This window comes from Xyrauchen texanus, chromosome 37 (genome assembly GCF_025860055.1).
Source record: "Xyrauchen texanus isolate HMW12.3.18 chromosome 37, RBS_HiC_50CHRs, whole genome shotgun sequence".
Lineage (NCBI taxonomy): Eukaryota > Metazoa > Chordata > Actinopteri > Cypriniformes > Catostomidae > Xyrauchen > Xyrauchen texanus.
In genome coordinates, this window is record NC_068312.1 from 20197477 (window position 1) to 20223117 (window position 25641).

General features: G+C 38.1%; 2 protein-coding genes across 6 annotated transcripts in view; one reads left to right on the forward strand and one right to left on the reverse strand.

The window, feature by feature from the left end:
* The window catches only part of LOC127630750 (sodium-dependent phosphate transporter 2-like), a 53011-nt gene extending 52104 nt beyond the window's left edge, over positions 1-907 (forward strand). For all 3 annotated transcript variants that reach the window (XM_052108497.1, XM_052108498.1, XM_052108496.1), the window contains one exon: positions 689-907. In XM_052108497.1, the coding sequence (XP_051964457.1) occupies positions 689-853 (165 nt within the window). In that variant the 3' untranslated portion in view covers positions 854-907. The remainder of the gene's footprint in view (positions 1-688) is intronic.
* Positions 908-4953: 4046 nt separating this feature from the next.
* On the reverse strand, positions 4954-25113 carry LOC127630749 (mitogen-activated protein kinase 4-like). 3 transcript variants are annotated; one of them, XM_052108494.1, is made up of 7 exons: positions 24739-25113; positions 21570-21642; positions 18711-19291; positions 11670-11814; positions 11201-11362; positions 9039-9240; positions 4954-6721 (listed from the first exon to the last, which is right to left on the reverse strand). In XM_052108494.1, exons 3-7 carry the CDS (start codon positions 19251-19253, stop codon positions 5740-5742), a joined length of 2034 nt encoding a protein of 677 aa, XP_051964454.1. In that variant the 5' UTR covers positions 19254-19291; positions 21570-21642; positions 24739-25113; the 3' UTR covers positions 4954-5739. The 3 variants fall into 3 exon arrangements, with proteins under 3 accessions (XP_051964454.1, XP_051964453.1, XP_051964455.1); XM_052108493.1 differs by lacking the exon at positions 24739-25113 and adding an exon at positions 24024-24161; XM_052108495.1 differs by lacking the exons at positions 21570-21642; positions 24739-25113 and adding an exon at positions 24024-24152.
* Positions 25114-25641: the final 528 nt, after the last annotated feature.

Here is a 25641-nt window from a genome sequence, read left to right on the forward strand (position 1 = left end):
ACAAATGCTTTGCTGCATACCTCGGTTGTAATGAGTGGTTATTTCAGGCAAAGTTGCACTTCTATCAGCTTGAATCAGTCGGCCCATTCTCCTCTGACCTCTAGCATCAACAAGGCATTTTCGCCCACAGGACTGCCGCATACTGGATGTTTTTCCCTTTTCACACAATTCTTTGTAAACCGTAGAAATGGTTGTGTGTGAAAATCCCAGTAACTGAGCAGATTGTGAAATACTCAGACCGGCCCATCTGGCACCAACAACCATGCCACCCTCAAAATTGCTTAAATCACCTTTCTTTCCCATTCTGACATTCAGTTTGGAGTTCAGGAGATTGTCTTGACCAGGACCACACCCCTAAATGCATTGAAGCAACTGCCATGTGATTGGTTGATTAGATAATTGTATTAATGAGAAATTGAACAGGTGTTCCTAATAATCCTTTAGGTGAGTGTATATATGTATATATAACACATCATTCCTAATGAAGAGATAAAGTGCAAAGAAACTTAATCACCTTGAGAAGTAATTTAAAAAAATTCTGAGAAAATTTATTTGCAGATGCCACTTGATTCGATATTTGTACATGTGAATGAATTGTCCAAAAGAGTCCAAATACTTTATTGGGCCCACTGTAAAATATTTATGTATAGTTTTGCTGCTGCTGATTTGCCCTTTTGCATGGGTGCAGGTGGGCTCGGTCGTGGCGGTGGGCTGGATCCGCTCTAGAAAGGGTGTGGACTGGCGGCTTTTCCGGAACATCTTCTTGGCCTGGTTCGTCACTGTCCCTGTAGCAGGCCTCTTCAGCGCCGCTGTTATGGCGCTGTTTGTCTACGGCATACTGCCTTACGTTTGAGATGAAGAATGGGGAAGACGGAGGTATAGGAAGGTAATGAAGAAAAAAGAGAGAAAGACAGGAAAAAAAAAATCAAGATAAAAGGGGACAGCCAGAGGGAGGGGATTGTCTTCAAATGCTGCCTGGAAAAGCATCCAGAATCCTTTGACTTAAATATCCTTAATCTTGTTGAAGTATTTATTTCCGTTCCATTTTCCATTGTTTTGTTGAAATGTTACTATAAACGCTAAGATCTTTTGCGCCCAGTGATATGAAGTGGTACATTTAAGAGTCTCAAAAATGGTTCACATATCTATGGTCCTACAATTACAGTTTGCACATGTTCAAGGGAGTAAACAGATGGAGAACTGGACGGATGTGCACATACAAATACACACATCAAATATATCAATGCATTCTTGCTAATCTCAAAGAGAGAATGGGATTTGAGAATCTGTTTAAAGGCTACATTTTTACTGGCTCAAATTAGTTATCCAACTACTTTTAGATCTCTAAATGTTTAAACCATAATTTGTTTTAAAATATGCCATGTGTTGTGTGCAATAGTTGTGCCTTTACTTGCATTGGTAAAAAGATTAAACTGTAAAGGTCAAAAGGAAAATAAACTTTTGTTTGCAATGACACTGAAAGGCATCCTGCTGTTACGTACATTAGCACTGCATCACTAAAATCAGCACAGCTGGTAACATACCTCATCCAACCTTCTATGCTACAAAAGGACAAGCTAAATAACACAAAACAGAACTTTTCTATCTCATGATACAGTAAATATTATAAGATAAATCATTCGGGTAATTTGTTAGAATTCCCTATTCTTTTACTATCATGATTATTTTTTAGAAATGTTACCATTCAAAGTTTTTTAAAACACAGGTGTGAAGAAAGTCAAAATCATGTTTTGAATTATGTATACTACAATTTCTATCGTATATATATATATATTCAGCTTTGAAGTTTAAATGATTTTTTGTTTGTTTCTTTTTTGGTCATATATTGTTACAATGAGGAGATATGTTTTTACAAGGAGATTTTAGGCCAGTTTTGGTAGTTGCAAGAAATATATGATCTACCAAGCATATAAAAATTATCAAAGATTCAAATATTATTTGGTAATTATTTTCATGCTCCCATTTTTTTTTTACCCAGAACAATCTGCAAATCAGTAGATAAATGATTATTCCATTCTGACAACTTTACATGAGGGACAATGGGAGCAGTTTTGTATCCTAAATGGCACTGCATCCAAATGAGTAATATCTGAGGTATTGAATTTTGAGCCCTTTTTTAGTAATGGATTATTTTCCCCATATATATATCCATCGGTTATTTGGATCGGTTAATTGTATTCTCTTTTTGTCAAATTGATAGCCAACTATTCTGATGATCTTCAAGTTTAATTGCCATATTCTTTGACAGTGTTCACTAATTACAATCTAAAGAATTTTCAAGCAAAACTCTGTATTGTGGAAGCTATATAAAGGACGTTATGTAACAGACTATGGCAGTCTTTTCAGTCGTGTCATATACGTCAGTAGAGCCCAATGGATAATGGCAATATAAATATAATACAATATAATTCCTGTATGTGCCAGATCAGCCAAAACCCCCTAATGAGCACACATAAAAACACACAAACATGGACTTACCCACTATGCCCACATTCACATACATACATGAACTTTTGAGAGGCTGTGTTGGAAGCCCTGTGATGGACTTGGCTATTGGTCAATCTCATATCAGAATTCAGATACTTGATTCAGTCTCACTGTAAAGCCTCTAATACATGTAATATTGCACTGAGACATGTTTGAATATCAGAATATCAGGTTGATGTATGATTCAGTGGCACAAATATGTCATATGGAGAGAGCTTCAACTTTATATGTCAACGTATAAAGACGTAGGTTTATATTTGTGTGCCCGAAACCAACAAAGTAAAATGACTTTAGTCCAAAATATGGCCAGACTCACATAAAATGATATTACTAGGCTTAGAATTAAAGAGATTTGACCGATACCTTAAGTAACCAGATTTGGAAACTGTACAAATGTATGGCTTTGAACCAGTGCAAAGTGTTGCTGTTTCTGTGTATTATTACTTGTTTTTATTTTTAATGAAAAACAAATCTATGCTTAAATGGCCATTTGCCTTGTAATGTTGTGCTTTACTGTTTGTTGGATACAGTAACTTCAGTACTGTGGCGTTTACATTGTAATCATATTGTAGAATAACTAATTGAAGTTGCCTAAAAATGCCAATCAAAAACTAATGATTAATCACAAATTAAATGTGAAATAACCAGGCATAGTTCAAGGTGTTTCATGTCATTTTGTGTTACAGCAGTGTAAATCATTATGATCCTGTGTTACCTTACACTGCTGCATGTAGTACATAACTTTACATGGTGAATATGATTAAAATAAAACGAAATGAATAGATATATAAATTTCATTAAACTATATTTTTCTACATGAGTTCTACTTGAGTGGTGACTTCTCACATGGAGAGTGAACTGGGCTGAAAACAGACCTGAGCAACGATTAAGCTGAAAAGTAAATATTACGAGAATGTTCAGTGCTAAATACCACCAAACATTTTCTTGAAGATGATTTTATCATTAAAAAAAATAAATAAAAAAAGACAATGTAAGAACAGTTCATGCAGAGGTTTGCCAATTCATGTGGATTGGCTCCATATATCCATTGTTGTTTCTTGCCCAGGGAAGTCTCTCCTTTGTGTAAGAAAGATTGTGGTTGAGTTGTTAAATTTCAACGATTTTTCATGATTCTTTTTGAAAAGTAAAGCTGAATAACTTTGTTTTCCCTGAAACACAATATTGAGCTGTGCTCAATCAGACCTGCACCAGCAATGGCTATACCAATGTTTAGACTGACAGGGGCACAGCAAGATACAGTAAAGGTTTTTACTAACCGGCATCTAATATTTTGCATCAAGCCTTCCTGCAATGACATGTTTTGTTTTATAACAGTGCATCACTATGTGAACATAGCAAAATACTTCACATAGGCAGTATAACATTGGGCTGTAGTAGCGATGTAAGATTTGGAAACCTGAAAGCATCAATTATAGCTTGTGTTGATAAGAGGATAACCGTTTTGTCAGCTTAGTTAGACTCCCCCATAGTGTATTAATATCATTTCTTAGTTTCCAAGTTCTTATCTGCACTTGAAAATAGAGTGTAGCCCAATCCTCTGCTGGCCTGCTGATTGCCTGCTGTGTGTTTATATTGCAATGATGTGAATGCTATGCTGTTAACTGTCTGGTACATCTTTAAAGACAGGGCTTCAGACTTAACCCCCCTCCCCCCTCCCCTATCTGCATATGTGCTGTATTACTGTTTTCTTTCTGTTTGGAACTTTGTGAAAATTGTCTGCATTTTAACTCATTAAATTATGTGAATTAAAATTACAAAGAATAACAAACTGCCCATCCCTGTTGCAATTTTTAATCGATGTTTATATATAATTTTTATTTTTTTTTTTCTGTTGAATTTGTTAAAGTTCCTTTTGAGCTTTATATTTGCACCTGTCAGCATTAATGCATTGTTTCTTTTGTACTTTTTCCAATAGTACTTTATTCTCAAAATCTTCTGGATTTAACGTGGCACTTAAACGCTGTCGTAATGACTGCAGTCTAAACAATTTCATGTGAGAGTACATAATTTGAAACATTTTCATAATTTCCAAAGTCCTTATTTCTTTAGGTGTAAAACTGCTTTAAACACCTCTTTCACTTATTTAATGAATTCTTAATGATAAAATAGTGCTGACTGAAGTTTGTGTTAAATAGAATTAATGTATTACAATATATTTCATTAAAACATCTGAAATAGAGCGTAACAGTGCCTGCCCACTTCCTCAGCTGCCTGGGTTCTCAAACTAGTTTTCCTTTTCATTATTTCCATAGAACTCTTTTTGAAGGATTTTATGAAAAGTCTAATCCAATAACCAAACTAATCAGCTCTGAGGTGGGTCAAAACTTTGTTTTGAAGCAAAAACAAGTATTTGAAAATTGGACAAAAAGACACGGGTACTGCTATTAAATAATTTTTATAACAATGTAGTTGAAATAGCACAGACTGATGGCTTCAACACAAGCATATAATATCGATGAACAACCTTTGAGCTCATGGTTGGTCTGTCTTTAAAGATTTGTAAGTTATCTATAAAAATTAACTATTCTATAGAAAAAATGAATGGGATTTTCACTTCTGGAACTAAACTGTTGCGCTTTATTATCACCAAACAGACAAAGCATTCCCTGGTGTTGCACAAGGAATACATTTTCATAAAATGCTTTTAGTCACATTCAATAAAACAGCCACTTAATTACATTATTTGCTTGAAAATTTGAAATTTCAGATATTTTCCCCAGGTAATACACCTCGGAGGTAAATGCAGACTTTATATCGTATTCTGATGAATTACAGAATCTCAGATTTGTGTAATAGAACAACATTATCAAAACTCTCTGGTCCCCAAAAGTAGACACATTCATTCATGGCAATTTAAATAAGTTGCACTAATCGTGGTGCTATTCCACCATCAGGCCAATGGGGAAACATGTCATTCCATACCAATCCCGGCTCGTTTGCGGTTTCTTTTTAAATTATGGTGCTGCAAAATCAGGATTAGAATAGAGAAAGTGACCAGTTGTGAGTTGCCATGTCACTGAACCCGTTGCACCAGTACGGTTCTCTCTTGAATCCACTTGGCCAACCATGTTTATAAATTCGACTTGGGAACAGTTTACAATCGTACCGTTCCGAACAGTGTTTAAGTGGAAATGCTAAGGGGACTGTTACTCACCGTGTGCAGAACTGTTTGGCTCGATGGTGGAAAAGTGCTCAAAGATGCAGAATCATTCAAAACCAGTGCTCTTTAATACACCCTTGAGCTTTAACCATCTCAGGGGTTGGAGTTTGTGTTTTGGAAGCACTGTTGTCCGAGACATTATGAACACAGCTTTTATTGCTCTGTTTGGGAGCATTAGAGTTCTCCCCTAGTACCTCACTCTGACTACAAAATGTAAGAGCTTGAGCGATGAACACATCCAGGTCAAAATGTTCCTCTCTTGAGGGGCTCATCTGTGAAGGCTCCACGTCAATTTCACAACAAACAGAGGAAGATGGATATTCAGATAAACTGTGATGAGGAGACGAAGGGGATGAGGGCAAAAGAGAAGGAGGAGAGGACAAGAAAGGGGTAGGACTTCTTCTAATGTCTTCATGTAGATGGACAGGAGTGGACATTAGTAAAGGTGCTTGGATTTGCATGTGAGGATGAGGCAGCATTGTAGGGGAGAGGGGATGAGGAGGAGAACATGGTGAGGTGAGAGGTTCATGAGGAGAACCAGGAGAGTGGAGCCCTGACTGTGTGCTCTCCACCCAACGGGAGATCTCCTTGAATAAATCTCCAGGCTCGGGAACAAGCTTTTCCATACTGCCCCTTCTTGGAGCCGACCTGCTGTTATGTCTCCAGTGAGAAAGGTCCAGTATTAGCTTTGGTTCAGAGTAGTGCTGTGGCTTCCCCTCCCGCCATGCAATCTTATCCAAGTAGGAGGGAGAGCCCACCTTGTAATCGCAGGAACGACAGCAGTCTAGCTCCGTTAAGTGACCACAGACCCGGTCCAGAGAGGACTGCTCCAGGAAACGCTCGGCAGAGCTGCTGTGGGAGTATTTGCGAGGATCTACCTGGGCCTCCTCGATGAGGGACACAGAGCCACTTGCTCGTGGATCTCTTTGAACTTCATCCTCTTCAACCTCTCCAAGCTCCGAGACGCTCTGCATGCACCCACACTGCTCCTGCTGCTGCCAATACACATCTGATGATAGACTCCCATTAAACCTGCAATAAGTATATAGAAAAGTTTTAACATACACATGAACACGGCTACATCCAAAAGTATCAAACAGACCATATTAGCAATTGGCCACTGCTTTATATTATAGGAATGTCCCAGGTTCAACACAAGTTCTGAGAGCACAGCAGTCGGGTTCCATAAGTAAAAACATTTAAAGTCAGATCTACTGTGAGCTCTGAGGTTGTTAAGCCTGGTTTATACTTTGGAAGAAGTCAAAATTTTTCTCTTGGGCGAACAAAGCCGAGAAATTAGTTCAATTAGGGTGATGTCATGGTGTTTAACATATTGTTCCAGCCACAAGTAAAGCCAATAATACAGGCTTTTCTCTCCATGGACCACCGCATTTAGCGCCATGTCAATTCTTTGCATTATTAAACTTGTCACGGCCTCTTGCACTTTTAAAAACTCCAATATCTCTCTACTCTTATGTCGTGGCCACATTGTCTTTGTAGTGTTTGTGTTGCAAATAATGTAAAAAAAATAGAAAAAGAACGTATATTTTTTGCACAATTTCTGAGACAGGCTTCAAAGTTATCCATTTTAACAATAGTAACCTAGTTAACAACTCCTCAGCTGGCATGCGCAATTGAAAGTAAAAATAAAAACGTCCAAACCACACCTACAATTAGTTCAATCATTTCGTCATCATTTGTAGGCAAACTAAGCGAAGCCTGTTCACCCAGTAAGTATAGTTAGCCTTTAATTGGTGTTATATGCCTCTTCTGATGCCATCTACAGTATTAGAAATGTGTATAATAGTGGAATTTCTGGTGAAAAAATTACCACCCATGATCCTGAAGAGAAACTCTACTAGTACTAATTAGATAATCACATTGAATAAAGCGTGCCAAACAAACACAGCAACAAACATTCACTCCCATGACACAATTGAGTTGGTCCCCCTACACTCAATCTTATTTCAAAATTTTCAGATGATTACAAATAGTAGTTTAAGGTACTTGTAACGGTGGTGGCCGCCCCAACATAAATAAATTATTTTAAAGAGCTCTTCGGGTGCCGAAGAGTAGAAGTGACCATTCTAATAAGAAAATGTGTACTGACAATCAGCTTTGAGCTCAAAAGACTTCAGCAACACCACATCAGAAATAGAACAGGCTATCCGTAAACTGTTGGTGCAACATGAATGCCGCAAAGGTCACATCCACTGTTGACAGCATCTATAATTATAATGAGAGCAACTTGCTTTGACGTGACACGTCATGCTGCTCTGGTCCTGTGTAGACTTATTCACATGCACAAGGACACCAGAAAGGGACTGTATAAATGAAGAACAATTCACCCAAAGGAGACACATTTGTAACGCAGAAGCTCATCTACCTAGAATATCAGTCCAATTGCTAAAACAATTGTTTAAACAACTTTAAAGCTCAAATAATATATATTTTTTGATGGAAGAATAAATATAGGCTTAGTTTAAGTGCTTTAAATAACAAAACAAAAAAAGAGCTTCACATTTCTGCTTTTAAACCGTGCAGAATGCCCCATTCACTTCAAGTGTAAGAGAATAACTTAATGGATCAGTCAAAATTATTGTCAAACAAGCATTTTTGTGTGGTGTCAAGAAATATTGTTAACCTTTAAAGGTAATTTATCAGTTTCTGTGGTCTTGATCTTTGTGCACTGAGCTAAAAGGCCAATTCACCTCCCGCTGCTTGCTCTGATCAGTAAAGAAAGAGCTGTCAGATCTACCATATGGCCGCGCAGAGGACAACAATTACACTCTTATTAAGTTGCCAAAGATTCAGCTATGATAGTTAATTATGCAGGGATTTAATGAGTTTCTATATTTAAGCAGCATTCTACATCATCAGTAGACACTCAGGCATTTCAGTTTCTGTTTGTGCGTTTCATTTCCCAGTGTGCATATTTCTGCAAACTTTTAATGATCACAATTTTATTGCTAATGATCCCACTTAGAAAATCAAAACCAAATAAAAGCTAAATCCCCCTTTGTTTGCTGCATAATTTCAGTTAAAACACTTCCTTTCTGAGACTTTCATTAAAGTTAGAGAAAATGTGGTTAGTGGATAATAAATTCCAAATGTGGTATCTGAAACATGACATTTAATTAATTAACTTAAAACAATCTTCTTAGCCACATGCATGTAGATGGAACAACATTCCTTACAAAACAAGAATTGTTTTAATACTGTTGCAGTTGTTGCTTTGTGTCAGCAGAAGTGGAAATACGACTGCCAGGCAAATGGTAACATGTTCCATCATCCATTAAGAAAAGATTCCAACTTTGAGTACTTGGTGTATGGCATATGAGTGTTGTACCTGTCCCAGTGGGAGCTGAGTGCATGAGCGTGCTCCGTGGCCAAACTGTCCTCTAGCTCGTCCTCTATGCGGAACGGCTGCAGAGAGACTGGCTCGTCCTGAGGACACGAGTATCTCTGCAGGTATGGATGAGACAGAGCTGCTTCTGCCGTCAGCCGGTCCATAGGATTAAATGTGAGGATACACTCCAGGACATCAATGCCTGAAATGTAGATTTAACAAATGACACAAAGACATTCCAGTGTCATAGATGTAAAAGTGTCATATTGATGTTTCAGCACATAAACTACCAATTTTGAAAACCTCTTATACTCTACACGATTTTTGGGCTGCTGCCAGAAATGTTTCACATTTAAATTTAAAAGCTCCCTGTTCACTCATACAGTGGACTAATTTCACAACAATTTTCTAATTTTATGGATAATTCCCTATATTTTAAGAAACAACATTGTAAATGTTTACAATTTTATAATAAACCATTTTTGGAGGGAAAAGTTTAAAAGCATGCCATTTCATTTCCGTGTCCTCTGTTTTCAAATTGGTCTGCATGGCTATCGTCCCAGAAGGAAGCCTCTTCTAAAAAAGATGCACAAGAAAGCCTGCAAACAGTTTGCTGACGACAAGCAGACTAAGGACTGGATTACGGGAACCATGTCCTGTGGTTTGATGAGACCAAGATAAACTTATTTGGTTCAGATGGTGTCAAGCGTGTGTGGCAAAAACCAGGTGAGGAGTACAAAGACAAATTGTGTCTTCCCTACAGCCAAGCATGGTGGTGGGAGTGTCATGGTCTGGGGCTGAATGAGTGCTGCCGGCACTGCGGAGCTACAGTTCATTGAGTGAACCATGAATGCCAACATGTACTGTGAAATACTGAAGGAGAGCATGATCCCCTCCCTTCGGAGACTGGGCCGCAGGGCAGTATTCCAGCATGATATCGACCTCAAACACATCTCCAAGATGACCACTGCCTTGCTAAAGAAGCTGTGGGTGAAGGTGATGGACTGGCCAAGCATGTCTCCAGACCTAAACCCTATTGAGCATCTGTGAGGCATCCTCAAACGGAAGGTGGATGAGCACAAGGTCTCTAACATCCACCAGTTCTGTGATGTCGTCATGGAGGAGTGGAAGAGGACTCCAGTGGCAACCTGTGTAGCTCTGGTGAACTCCATGCCCAAGAGGATTAAAGCAGTGCTGGAAAATAATGGTGGCCACACAAAATATTGACACTTTGGGCCCAATTTGGACATTGTCACATAGGGGTGTACTCCCTTTTGTTGCCAGTGGTTTAGACATTAATGGCTGTGTGTTGAGTTATTTTGAGGGGACAGCAAATTTACACTGTTATTGTACACTCACTACTGTACACTCACTACTTTAAATTGTAGCAAAGTGTCATTTCTTCAGTGTTGTCACATGTAAAGATATAATCAAATATTTACAAAAATGTGAGGGGTGTACTCACTTTTGTGAGATACTGTGTGACTTGTCTATTTAAGCACTATGTGAAGGTCCTTTATATTCATTGTAAAATGTATACAACATAACCTCTAGGTGGTGCCAATTTACCACAAAAATGTTTTCAGGCCTTATTTTGTTATTTTATATAACTAAATTCAAAAGTGATTCTCTGAAATGTTCAGATTCTAAACTTTCAAATGATACCACAAATGCCTAACTTATGCATCCTGGGACTTCAGTGTTTTCAGGTTGGCGCTGCACTGTCCCTTACTGTGTCTATTGTACTGTTCATTGTTAGTAATTTATTGTACTGTCCCGTACTTTTTGCACACATTTGCATGTGCACTTTATATAGGTATGTTATTTAGTCTGTGTAGTCTCATGTGGTTCTGTGTTTGTCCTATGTTGTTTTATGTAGCACCATGATGCTGGAGGAACATTGTCTCATTTCGCTGTGTACTGTAGTAACTGCATATGGTTGAAACGACAAAAAAAAAAACACTTGACTTCACTTTAAGTGTTATAACAGCTTGCCATATAGCGCTGCCTCATGGTTTCCTCCTTACCTCTGCAGAGTTGAAGAGGTTAACCAATAATGTCTTGTCATTCCAGCATCTCACAGTCTGCACCAAACCACACTGGTAAATGCTGTCTAGACTAGTTTAAAGTATAAACTTTTGTCCACCTCTCTGTCATCTCACCTTTCTCCTCCACCTCTGGCAGCAGGTCTCTGAGTGACCTTCTGACCTCCCAGCCTTGGATGACAAAAGAAGGCATGACCCGTAGCAGTTCTTGCCTGTCTTCCTCCCTAATCACAGGCACAGTGTCCAAAATCAGCTGCATCTGCTCCAGCTCATGAGCACCTTTCAGAAGAGAAACAAAGAGAGAAGTGTTATGATAAAAAAAGGCATGCTCTTAGGAAAAGCTTTTTGCCTGACAATAAAATAAATGAAAAATAAAGCATAACTGAGTGAATAATACAAGAGTGTGGTATGTGAGATTTTAAAGTCTATTTTTGCATTGCACAGCATAGCCACAAGAGGACACTCTAAGACTATGGCTTGATAATGAAGACTGACATCTTGTTCCTCAAGTGAAGCACAAGATCTTTATGAAACCATAAGCCATTGACAGTCACTGGCATAATAGACAGTATTTTTCTAAAGTTACCTGCAAACAGCATGCGTCCTGTGAGCATCTCAGCCAGAATACAGCCTGCAGCCCACATGTCAATTGCTTTTGTGTAGTTATTAGGTGAGAGCAGCAGTCGTGGAGAACGATACCATTTCGTTACCATTCCCTCTGATAGGTATCCCTGTGTAGAAAAAGATAAAAGCTCAAACATTCCATATAGACAATGCAAAACTCATACATGCAACAATTAAAGGGATCATGCCATGAGAAATTAAATTTCACGTGTAAGAGTTCAATGTACTACAAAAACATACTGTAAGTTTCAGAGCTCAAAATATTCCCTCACAGCAAAAGAGCATTTGTTGAAACCAAGCTGGCAAAATGACTTGTTCTCAACTTCCTAAATATTGTGATGTCACACTAGTAGACAATTGCATCTGACCGCCTCCACAACATCACGTTAAAGCATAATTTACATTAACTCCGTAGCCCGCCCAGTAGCAGTGAGATGGCAAGTAAACAGCAGGTCAGTCAAAGCAGAGAGCCAATCATAACAGTGGCGTTTACTGTAAATGGAGTGTTTCTGACTGAGGGTCAGAACATGTTTTACAAATACAGTACATGACTGTTTTTTGTGCTAAAACACTTTATTAATATTATAAGTGAACCTCAAGGAACATATTAAAATACCAAAAATGACAATAAAGTGGTATTATCATGACCACTTTAAATTAATTCAGTTTAAATTAGGGCTTTCAAATAATTACATTTTTAATTGTATTAATAACATGTATAAATATTTGCTGAGAAAGCTGCTCAAATAACAATAATTCAATATAATGATAAAAATTTTTCAATCTGTTAAGAGATATACTTAATATAAGGGCTTTTCAATGTACACATGCGTCAGACAGACGCTTTTAGAGCGCTTTGGTCGTGATGCGTCATAATCGCAGCGATTTTTGGTTGTTGTGCCAAGTTAAACATAGATTGAAGCTTAGAAACGCAAGTCTTTTGATGCTGCATTTAGAATTACGCTCCGTCCAAATACCAGCGGTATTTGTTTTAGGGATACCGTGGTGTGAGTTTTTGACGGTGAGATTACCGTCTGAGAAAACGTTAACCGGTTTAACGTTTATTTGCAATTTTCAATATACATCAGCTAATGCAAAAAAAAAAAAAAATGCATTTAATATCACAACTCTTTCTGGGGGATTAGTGGACGCTAAGGGCACCCCTTCAATAAGAAAACTGATAAATACACAAAAACTAATTGGAGGTATTCGACTACGAGACACTCCAATCTAGGACACAACCGCTTTTGCGCATTCCGACCTCAGTGATGTGCTCCACTGCAACTGACGTGCCTCAAAAGTGCATAAATGCAAGATTTTCTGTAACAGTTTCTTAAAGAAATCCGTTGTCTGTCAGACATAAAGAATTGGCAAGAAATTACCGTCCACAACACCTTACAAATAAACATGTGGACTATGCATAATAATTGGACCATTGCTCACACCAGGCAATTTAAAGTCCGATAATGACTAAAATGTACATATATTGTTGAACGTGATTAATTTGTACAGAAAATCACCACAGATAACAAATATTAAACGTATTAGTTTGTTGTTGGACGACTATCCTGACCAATTTGTAGGATCCGTTTCTTTCTATGACTTCTGTCTGGATAATTTACATATGTCCAGTGGCGTATTATTTTGTGTATATACACCAATAGCACAACACCTCAACACACTAGCATACAATTCATTGAAATGATGAACAGTGCACTTTTAACAAATCCAACCAGCAGCACATTACAAAAAAAAATTGCTCTTAAAACTTACCAATGAAGTTGGTGATATGGCCAGCAGCCACCCTACAGCTCTTGCCTGGTTGGCCTTTAAAACTAAGCAGGGTTCAAGTGCTTAGTTTGGTCAGAACTTGGATGGGAGACCTCCTGGGAGAAACGAAGGTTGCTGCTGGAATAGATATTAGGTAGGCCAGCAGGGGGTGCTTACCCTGTGGTCTGTTTGGGTTTGGGTTATGGTTAGGGTTCCCCCCATACTTTGTAAAGCGCTTGAGCCCCTAGAAAAGGGCTATATAAATGTAAGTACTCATTTTTACAACACAGGTCTACTTTACTCGGTAACTTACGATGATCATGTCAACAGCTGATGTAAGTACTCATTTTTGTAAGTACTCATTTTTACAACACAGGTCTACTTTACTCGGTAACTTCCGATGATCATGTCAACAGCTGACAAAATATGATAAAAGCTTTTGATTGGCTCAGGGCAAACTACTCGTTGCACATGTGCATGACATTCTCCAGATCTCCGTTGATTAACATTGAGGATGAAGGGCTAGCTCCATGCATAGCAAATGAGAACGATTAAATGGCAACATACCTTAATAATAATAGAATTTCTACAAAAATATTTACAACTTTTTTTCTTGTACAATGGACATAAAACATGTTTAAGTAGCGGAAATAATAATATTTCTTAGAATATATTTATGATGATGCCATAAAATTTCCACAACAGCGCCACCTCTGTCGGGGCTTAGTCCCACATGCCCCTAATATGTAGAGACGTGGCCGCATCCGTCGTCTTCAGTCTTCATTTAAATGCTCCCATTTTATTGGTGGATAGGAGTATGTTAGATGGTATGTTATATTTTGAAGTTTGTGTGTAGTAGCCCCATTCATGTGTTTTTCCAAGAACAAGTGACCCGGTATCATCAGTGTAGTGGCTGATGAGAAACAGGTGACAAAACTTTCTGCTTTCTTAAATTCATCCTTCCTGCCTTCTTTCATCCTCTCCACTTCTTTCTCACCTCCCACTCTGCCCCTGAGCCCAGGTGATGAATTATTTGTGTGCTTTTAGCAGGCTGCTCAGTAGGGTGGATCTGAAGGGTGATGGTGACACAAACACAAATGCTATTTACATCTCCAGCTTACACTGTGCCTTTGTATTCAGACTGGAGCTGATTCACTCAGGCCTTTGAAACTGACTGGTGGGAGTCATGACCCACAAAGACTGAGTACATCCAACATGACAAACAATGATGGCATGAATCAGGCATCGTGACCCATCAGTGTCTGTGATTCTGGTTTTGCACTGTCATAGACTATCAGTGCAACATACATGCTAAGACAAATCGAACCATAAGAGATATGATCAAGGGATTTAATAGAGCTTAGAGTACCTTCATATCTAGAGCAGTGATTCCTAACCAGAGGTACCCGTACCCCAGTGGGTACTTGGAAAGATTTTAATTCTGATTGGTTATACATATAAAACAGACGTTACAACAACAAAAGTTGAGTATCTTTGACAAACAAACACATTGGGTTTAAGTCTAAGCTTCTAATTATATACTTGTGTTTTTAATCCAAACCATTATCAAGCAATAACCATTTAATTGCTTTTTACTCTGGGACAAAGTGACTCAAAATGATGGAGCAGGTCACCAATATGCTACTTGTTGTGTCTGTTTTTCACCTACAGTATTGTTTGTGAAACTAAAGTGATTTTAATAATGTCTATGATAATATAAAATGATATCAGGATACAGGAACACATTGCTGGCTTGGTGTTGATGAAAGTGTACTTGAACCTTACTGATGGGCCTGTGAGGATTCTTCAGACACATACATTTTGGGAAACATTGCTCTATTGTGTATCTTTTTTAAAGTGCTGTTCAGTTATCATTAAAGGGATAGTTCCCCCAAAAATGATTTTTTTTTTTTTTTTTTAATCACCCTCATGATATCCTAGGCATGTATGACTTTCTTTCTTCACCAGAACACATTTGAAGAAAAATATCTTCGCTCAGTAGGTCCTTAAAATGCAAGTGAAGGAGATTTGTCTTTTAAAGTTCCAAAAATCAAAGACAGTCAGCATAAACGTCATTGATACGACTCCAGCGGTCTTCTAAAGTGACATTTTTTTGGTGCAAAAAAATATAAATATTTAAGTACTTTTTACTATAGTCCAATGCTTTAGGAAAGGGTGGAGTCCAAGTGGTCTCTCGTGTGACGTATTCACGTTGCCATGATACAGACGTAATCTCACGTTCTCCACTACATTGAGACATCCAGCAGAAGCACACAAACGCACCATTGTGAGTAAAGATACAGATAAATACAGATCTAAACCAAAATCAACCAGGCTACTGTACAGTGTTTCTCCTCCTCACTAGTAAAAAGCACTGTGAGGCACGTGTGTAATTTCTCACAATGTTTCAAATGCTAATGTGATTACGTCAGACGCGAATACTCCTGCTGACCTGAAGAATGATTTAGAGTTTAAAAAGTACTTTATTATTTATATTTTTCACACCAAAAGTGATCGTGTCTCTTTAGAAGACCGCTGGAGTCATATCGATGATGTTTATGCTGCCTGTCTGTGATTTTTGGAGCTTTAATAGAGAAATCTCTAAGATATTTTCTGTTTTTCTTCAAATGTGTTCTGGTGAAGAAAGAAAGTCATACACATCTGGGATATCATCAGGGTGAGTAAATAATAAAATAATTTTCATTTTTGGGTGAACTATCCCTTTAACAGACTATAGAAAAGATGAATGAGCACATAGCTTCCTTTTTAAATTATAGATGAAGTTCAGTGTCCTCAACATATTTAGCACAGTGTCCTAATTCTTTATATCAGACTGAAGGTATATTACCATCTGAGGCCTCCTTGGCCTCCTGCCTGTGTAACTATCACATGTGGATTCAGATGCTGCTGCGAATCCATAGTCCACTTATTGTATCAGTGTTCCTCTAGATTTGGGAACTAAATGTTCCCTCCATGCTGATAGGGAAACAGATGCTCCCAGCACCGAGGAGCAGAGTTGCAGGCACTTACTTAGTAATTATGTCAAAGGAACTACAGCTTTTAACTGACAGAAGCAAATGCACTGACTACTCCATACAAAATTACAGACAGAAAATACAATGAAATCAGAGATCATATTGAATATCTAGGATTTTTTTTAAAATTATTATTTAAACTTGGAAATTTTAAGATTTAGAAAATAGATAAAGATATGCACTATTTCTAGGTTCTAATCAAATGAAAGCAAATGTGTGATATTGACCTTTGTAGAACCAGAAAAACAATAATAAATAATAATAAAAAGCAGCAAACAAGATGCTTTTTGGAATATTTTCAAATAATGCTGGCATAACATGCATCATCGAGATTTGTCCATTCCAGTTCATGTTTTCATTAAAGGAAAAGGGAGACATACCAAATATTAAGAAATTCTGAGATTTAATTTTAATTTTGCAATTCAACGCTTTACTCATTTTAGTATGCTAAAAACAGACATTTGTATTGAAGACATTTGTATTAAATTTGAAAGAAGCAAAACGGAAGCATTTTCAGTGGTCTCTGACTTTTGGACCCCACTGTATGCGAGTGCTCATTCTCAGTTTTAATTTCTGCGCAAGGCATTTTAAACAAGGCTCTTGCCAGACTGCCCCTTATATAATTTTGTGTAAGTTTATTTTTTGTTAAGATGTTCCCTCCATCACCAAACTGTGTCATCTCCCCTTCTCTGATCATTCACTCCACCTTGTCCTGTCTCACACAATGCTTTCCATTAATGTTGTCCTCCCAGTGTGCTAGTATTACACAGTGTGCTCTACTAAATAATACACAAGCACAATGAGACAGTAAAGTGCCACATTAATATTTTAGATCCCATAACATTAAGATAATTGTTCCTAATTATTGTGTAACTCTGTAGGGAATGATGTCCAAGATATAGGACTTCTGCATGCAATCCATGAAAAAATGTATATGGCACAGATTACACAGATCATAGTTGTTTCATTAGTAGGGTTACGGTAGGGTCACCTAGATCTAATAGGCAGTAATACTTACATTAGGGTGATATGTAAAAAATATTTTTGTGATAATTGCCTTAACAAATATTGCAATATCCTATTATATTGTCAACACCCCTGCTGAGGGTCAGTGATTTTTTTTTTTTTTGCTTTATTGATTTTGCTTTAAAAATTTAATTCATTTAATGAAACAAAGGCATTTCTAAATTCAAATGGCAGTTTAAACTAAATGAAAAAAGCAATAAAATAATGAAGTGATCAAAAACTCTTAACCACCTCCTCAATTCCAAACATTTATATCTAACGGCTCCATTTGCCATCACGCAAGCATCCGTCAACAACAACAACAACAGGTGGAAAAATACCAATAGCCTATAGGTTGTTCGAACTGACAAAATCTACGGTAACTCAGATAACCACTCTGTACAATTGTGGTGAGAAGAATATAATCTCTGTATTATGAGATTTGGGTTGGTGCTGTTTCTGCCGCATGAGGGGGACCTACACAATATTAGGCAAGTGGTTTTAAATGTTGTGGCTGACCGGTGAAAGTATATATGATAAATTGCCATGACATTTCCAGTCATTAGAGTATAATTCATATATGAATCATTCAGAACATTATATGAACCGGTTTGATCAATTTATTGAAAAGAGCAGATTCAAATGATTGATGATCGCTCACAAATCAAACATTACTGCTTGCTAGCAAGTTTTAGTCTACACACGAGCAATATATAGCTGATTGTCAATATTGAGCAGAACATAACTAGAATAATATTTCATTATAGCAATTTCTATGAATTTCCCAACTCTGAAAACACTATTTTAAAATTCCCTGATATTTCCAGGTTTTCCATGACCATGAGAACCCTGAAAAACTAAACATGCAGTGTAATCTAATGGAGTCTTCACAATAGTTCAACTTGATGGGCTTTGTTAGGAACCAGTGTATTATATCTACTAACAAAGACCTACATCTAGATCAGCGTTTTCCAATCCTGGTCCCAACACTACTACACAAATTAGAGATCTCCCTTATCGAACACACCTGATTCAACATATTATAAATAAGGGAAATAAACATCCAAAATGTGCAGTGTTGGGATACTCCACAACCAGGATTGGAAAACACTGATCTAATGTCTGCTATTCTTTCTAATGAGTGAAACATCATGTGAAGTAGCAAGTTCTTCCATGCTGCAAAGACTTCCTACCTTGTGTGAGTAATGTGGGTCGACAATGCGAGCTAGGCCAAAGTCTCCGATCTTCAGCAGCAGTTGCTCTGTGTTGAGGAAGATGTTCGCTGGCTTCAGATCACGGTGCAGCACGTTGGCCGAGTGGATGAACTTGAGCCCACGAAGAAGCTGATAAAAGAGCAGGGTGGCATGTTCACCTGGCAGCGGCCCTTGCTCTAGTAACCGTGCCAAATCTGTTTCCATACACTCTTGCACAATGTATATTGCTGGCACATGGGTGAGGTCACGAGGTAAGGGGAGACCTGACGGCCCCAACACATCATACACCCTGACCACATTCTCATGCTGAAGGTGGCGGGTGATCTTCACCTCTCTCAGAGCATGTTTTACACTCACAGCATCTCGCATTACCAGCTTCTTCACCGCCACACGCAGGCCACTGCGCCTGTCCACCGCAGAGAGGACAAGGCCGGATGCTCCCGTGCCCAGCGGATGCAGATCCTGGTAATGTCTCCCAAGGTCAAAGCCATATCTGAACGGGGATGTGTTCTGCCAGGCCATTGCTTAGAGAGGAGCGGTTGGGCATTGCCTGTGAGAGGCTGCAGAGAGTGGGAAGAGTGAAACTTCAGAATGTAATGATCAGAAATGTAATGTAATTTTCTGTTGAAGAGCTACAAATAAACTACAACCCCAATTCCAAAAAGTTGGGACAGTATGAAAAATGCTAATAAAAACAAAAAGGAGCAATTTATTTATTTTTTTATATATTGAAATTATATTCACCCTTAGCTACCGTAATTTCCGGACTATAAGCCGCAACTTTTTTCCCACGCTTTGAACCTCGCGGCTTATACAATGACGCAGCTAATATATGGATTTTTCCCACTTTCAAATGTTATATATATATATATATATAAAAAAAAAAACATTCTGTGACGTGCTCAGTTTTTTGGTGGCGTGAAGCTTTCATTAGACCAATGAAATTGCCGAACGGGTTAAGGTCAAAACAACTTTTTTTGTTTACTGTTTAGATTAAATCGAGCGCGCTCAAACTTCCCATCATTCTGATTACGGTAGTAATTTTGTCACCCTCACCATGGCAAAGACATGGTCACTTCTCTGGGCTCAGACTCATCTTAGATGGACAGTTGAACAGTGTAACTGTGTTTTTTTTTGGTCCGAAGAGTCAACATTCAAAAAGGTTTTGAAAAACACAGCCATCGTGTTGTCTGGGCTAAAGAGGAAAAGGGCCATGCAAATTGTTATTAGCATCAGGTCCAAAAGCCAGTGTCTGTATGGGCCAGGGGTGTGTCAGTGCCCATGGCATGGATAACTGGCACATCTGTGAGAACACCATGAATACAGACACACTTGTACAAATTTTGGAGCAACATATACTGCCATCCAGCACCATCTTTTCCAAGGATGACCTGTCTTTCCAGCAGGACAACTTCAAACCACATACTGCCCGGATTACAAGTGCATGGCTGAGTAAGCAGAGAGTGTGGGTGCTAGAGTGGCCTGCCCGCAGTCCTGACCTGCCTCCAGTAAAGAATTGCGTACAATTGTGCAGCTAAAGTCCTACATAATGGATGATTGGGGGAAAAATCCATTTTTTAAACCTTACAAACTTGTGTCTTCAGTGCCCAAATGCTTAATAAGTGTTATTAGAAGGAATTGTGATGTTTCACAGTGGTAAACACTTGACTGTCCCAACTTTTTTGGAGTGTGTTGCAATCATCTGATTTGAAATTACTATGAAATGCACAAGGAAAAACATCATATCATGTGTAGTTGTAGTGCTTTCATTATAGCAAAGAGTGAATATAATTTACAAATCACTTTTTTGTTTTTCATACTGTCCCAACTTTTTCAGAATTGGGGTTGTCAATTTTAGAAAAATTACTAGATGCTTCCCTATTAACATCATTTAAAATACCAGACAGAGACCTCTTAAAGGGATAGTTCACCCAAAAATGAACATTCTGTCAACCAAAAAACAAGAGGGAAATGTCATAATTTATGCAGCCTCATGTTGTTCCAAACCCCTTATGACTTTCTCTTTCTGTAAAACACAAAAGGAAATGTTATACAGAATGTTAGCCTCAGTCACCATTCACTTTTATTGTATAGAAGAAAAAATGCCAGAATGATGACAGAATTTTCATTTTTGGGTGAACTAAAATAAAAAGTAAAGTAAAAATAAACAAACTAGAACAGCATGAAGCAAAAATAAAAGGGTCAGTTCACCTAAATATGAAAATTCTCTCATCATTTAATCACCCTCACGTTATTAAAAACATGAATTACTTTTCTTCCGTGGAACACAAAAGAAGCCTGTAGCCTCAGTTACCGTTCACTGTCATCGCACCAAACAAGTAGAGTGAATTTGAGTGAGTAGAGTGACTGAGGCTAACATCCTGCCTAACATCTGCTTTTGTGTTCTTAGTCATAAGGGTTTTGGAACATGAGGCTGAGTAAATAATTTTCTAACATTTTTTGGGGGTTTAAAAAAAAAATCTAAATTTCAAAATTTTTCTTGGAGAGGGATCTTAAATTACAGTTTCATATAGAGCGTATTAAAGCAACGGGGTCACAGCGCTGGGTGAAATACAACTCAACACCCTAGTGCAGGGCAAGTGTTTCCATAGCAACATCCGACAGTCAGCCAGTGCCTGCTTCACAGACACAGTAGATAAACTGAAACGCAGTCATCTATCTCTGCCCCAAAAACACTGCACATTATACTCAAACTGAATTACACTCCAAACGGCCAGACTGGACTTGCAGATGTTCTGTGATGTTTGACTTTTACATTAGTGCCAGGTACTGCAAATGTGGGTGTGTTCCTTCTATAATCTAAGAGCCTTCACTTGCCGTCTCCAGCTCCAGGCTGTTCTGTACCCTCCATGTTCCTGACACAGTTATCTGTCATGCTCCTCACGCATTCCTTCCAGTGGAGAAAATGAAAAAAAAAAATAATAATAATAATATTATTAGATACTAAGCACAGCCACAATAAAATGTATATTTGAAAGGCAATGGATGAAAACAAGACAGTATATCCTATTAAAAAATACTGCAAAACTGAGATTTTCACAAACTCAAATTAGTTTTCAGAATGCTTTCTAGTTGGTGGTTTTCTATATTATTTTATACAGCAGTTAGTTCCAGTCCTCGAATCTGATTGGACAAGCGGTGTTGCACTGGGATGCTTCAATATTTGTATTACTCTGCATCTCTGTGTTCCTGATGTCCAAATAGTGGTGTGGATGTTGATTCTTCATTCATTTTGATTTCATTCACTAATTCGTTGTCACCATTTCTGGAGATTGCATATTCACTCCAGCAGGTGGCGACAAATGAGTAGATTTCATGTCATGAGTGAGTCATTCAATCAATGACTCAACTGATTCATTAAACAACACGGAGTCATTTCTCCACCCAAACAATATATGCGAATTCGTTCACATGAAAGATTCATTCAAAAAAGCTGATTTGTTTACAAACAAAACACCATGAACAGTGCAGAGAGAGGAGTTGCACTTGATGCTTTAGGTTGTTTTGGAACTATTTTTGCTGGTGGAGAATAAATGTACAAACTTACTGTCCAGTTTTTATCTAAATGCAAGTTAATTCAATTTGACTGTTGTATAAAAGCCTGCAACCTTGCACTTATGACCAAATCACAGCCTTGCTGATATACGAAACAACAGCACTCTTGCTCATGTGATTTTCAGTGTTAAAATACTTTCTCCTGTCCCAGCTTAATATGCACTGCAAACAAAGCATTTGTAGGTTAATTTTCTTTGAAAACTGTAAACATTGTGTCTCTGTGGTGATTTAAAATTCCTTTTTTTTTTTTTTTTAGCTGTCTGTCCAGTGTGAAACAACAACACTAACTCAACCAATGGCGTGAGTTGGGGGCGGTGCTATCCGTTTTCATTTGGAAAGCTGTTTGAAAACAATGTTTATTTTGGCAAAACTGTTTGGTGGGGCAGAAATTACACACTTCAGCTTTGAATGTAAATTTAGCAAGAGAGCATTTAGTGTCATTTCAAGATGTAATACAGTCTGATGTACATAAAATCTCAAACTAAAGTGTCGTTTCAAGGTATCCACTTCAGTTTGAGTGTTTACTTGCAGGGACGGATCATGACTTGCAATTATCTACAAGCCCCCCCACCCCCACACACACAAAAGTGTTCATTGTTGATGGGGTTTTAGAGCAGGGGGATTGTGCAACCTTAAAGCTCAGGGCCCCCCTGAGCATTTGGGCCCTGGGTAGTGGCCCCATGGCCCGGTCTGTAATCCATCCCTGCTTACTTTTCGTTGTTTTTGTTTTCATGGCCAAAATTTGTTTTCATTGTTGATGGGTTTTTGAGTGGGGAAATCGCAGCCCTGGGCACTGGCCCAATTGTAATCCATTCTTCTTACTTGTCCATCAAGCCATTGTCTTTTCATCATCTAAAACTTTTCATCTTTTCAAACTCAAGTTTGAGCATTACAATTCCTCTAGCTTTCAAAATAACAATGGTTTTCTATCAAGCACGAGAATACAGAAGCCCATGGACCACACAAGTGGGTGAGCCAAACTTTATAAATAATGCATATGACAATAGCGCTGACCATGCAAGCTGATGCGATGTATTGTTGAACGTTACAGCAAAATATAGACTAAGTGGTTAATACAGATCCGTTTGGCTGATGATTTTAGAAGCTCATGTTTAGGCAGAAGAGAGTAACCTGTTTGGTAACGTAAAATAATGAAATATGGTAAAAATAGAGAACTTGTTAAGCATGCGAATGAAGGCAAGAAATCACAAATAAGGCTGTCGGTCCAGTTGCGCACACACACAATAGGCAGCGCTGCATTCATTCGCCTTTGTGTGGCGACACAGGAACGCCTGATCCTGACACTGAACGGATACAGATAGAAACCCGCGAGCAGTAGCCTATATAAACAATAAGAACAGTTCTGCTCGCAAGTATATTCAGAAGTGACACAAGAGTTTGGAAAAGGAATGAAATGGAGTAGAAACTCTGATTTCGCCAACATTGTCTTATCTTCCGGCCCATCCGCAGAGAAAACTACAAAAGAGCTCTAGCCTGCCATTGTCAGCTGCTTCACGGGTTCTGTTCGGAGGTACAAAAGAGAGATGAGCGCAGTTTTCCTATGTTAAACTGATGTTTTCTCAGTTCAGAGTTTGTTTTAAATCCTTGACTGATGCAGACCGGAACACGGAGGTAATACTGTATCAGTTTGCTGCTGCCGTGAATAATTACCCGGATAGCTTAGCCTATAATAGAATCATTTTAATAAGATCTTACCCCCGATACAGTCACTGGAAAACACCGCGGAGAGAACCTTCACCTGATGTTCAGCGTTCAACAGAATGCATGTTGTACCTCTTGAGCACAGTGGATCTACAAGCTTTTCTTTGGTAAAACTCGTTGGTGCCCCCTCTATGACGTCACACACGAGCCCGTCAATCAAACAGTGATCCTGACACCTGCGCGCTCGTGCAGGATGCGTATCCTGGATCTAGGCATCGTGTTTGATGGTGGTCGTGAGCACAGTTTATAACTTAAAATCTCTATAAAAATTTTTTTGGATAAAATATATATATATATATATATATATATATATATATATATATATATATATATATATATATATATATATATATATATATATTATTTTTTTAAACTTGTTTTGTAGGCTACAATGACCACTCAACCCTGTTATATTCAAAATGTTTGTGGGTTGAATACGGGGTTGATTGTCAGTGCCAGAATAACTAATGATATTTCCCTTAACTATGAAATATCGTGGCACCACACCACATTAATCACTGTTAATGAGTTATATGTTGTGCTAGGGAAAAAAACTTACTCGGTAGCAGACTGAAAAAGTAACTTATTTCTTTTTGAACCATGTGTCAATCTGTCAATCCCTTAAATATTGTGTAAGAAAGATTAAACATTTTTAAAAGAATATTCTGCGTTCCATGCAGGTTAAGGTCAGTTGTCAATTATCTCTCACCCTCATTCCATTAATGTGCTTCATCTCCAAGTTGATAAATGTCGAAAGACCTAACCACCACAAACAAAAAGTACAGCAGTTCCTGGAAATAAAATCAGCACCTTGGTTCCGGCAGTGCTGTGCTACAGAGATGCAGTATATCTCTGGATTCCTCAGCAGGGGAGACAGTGTGCTTGGCTGTCCTCCAAACGCTTCATCCTGACTGGGGTCAGGTTACTGCTCGAAGGAGTGAGTGGCAAAATGAGGAAATTAGATAAATGCAGAGCTGATCTAAATTTCTGTTCAAACACCGAAGTCAGCTCTTAGTAGGAGTGATCTGTAAAGAGTTTTAATGTTAAGACTGCAGAAAAAGCTGGAAGAATGAACAGAAACTATATTATTGTTCTCTCTCTCTCTCTCTCTCTCTCTCTCTCTCTCTCTCTCTCTCTCTCTCTCTCTGTCTCTCTTTCATACACATTTATTTAGATTGGCCTATATATGTGTGATGTAGGTGGCTGAAATTGATGACCATCTTTCCCTCTTGTATATTTAGATTGGCCTAAACATTTCCCAGAGTGGTGTACATTAAGAAGTGTAGAAGTGTCTTTTGTCACTGCAAGACTCCCCAAGACAGAAAATGTTCAGATCATTTAAAAAGTAATAATTTTATAATTCATAATGTAGGATTTATTGATCCCAGATTGATGCTCCTTTGCCAGGTGAAGTAAAGAGACATGAACTTTTTTTTCTGGCCGCTTAAAAGGGAACTTTTTGGCTTATAGCGACCTCTAGTGGATACAACGGCAGATGGCGTTTAGTCAAACCGAGTAATGACAAAAGATGAATGTCAAATTATTTACATAAAGCATTGCCTTGAAAATAGAATTCCCATAGTGATTGTGGCAGAAGTCAAATCTTACTTTA

What these genes read in the sequence shown, in the direction of transcription:
- LOC127630749 (XM_052108494.1), bottom strand. Translation starts at nt 19,253, where the DNA reads ATGGCCTGGCAGAACACATCCCCGTTCAGATATGGCTTTGACCTTGGG. An exon ending in ACCCACATTACTCACACAAG is followed by an intron (nt 11,815 to 18,710) that starts GTAGGAAGTCTT and finishes TTTTCTACACAG; the next exon opens with GGATACCTATCAGAGGGAAT. An exon ending in AGGACGCATGCTGTTTGCAG is followed by an intron (nt 11,363 to 11,669) that starts GTAACTTTAGAA and finishes CTCTTCTGAAAG; the next exon opens with GTGCTCATGAGCTGGAGCAG.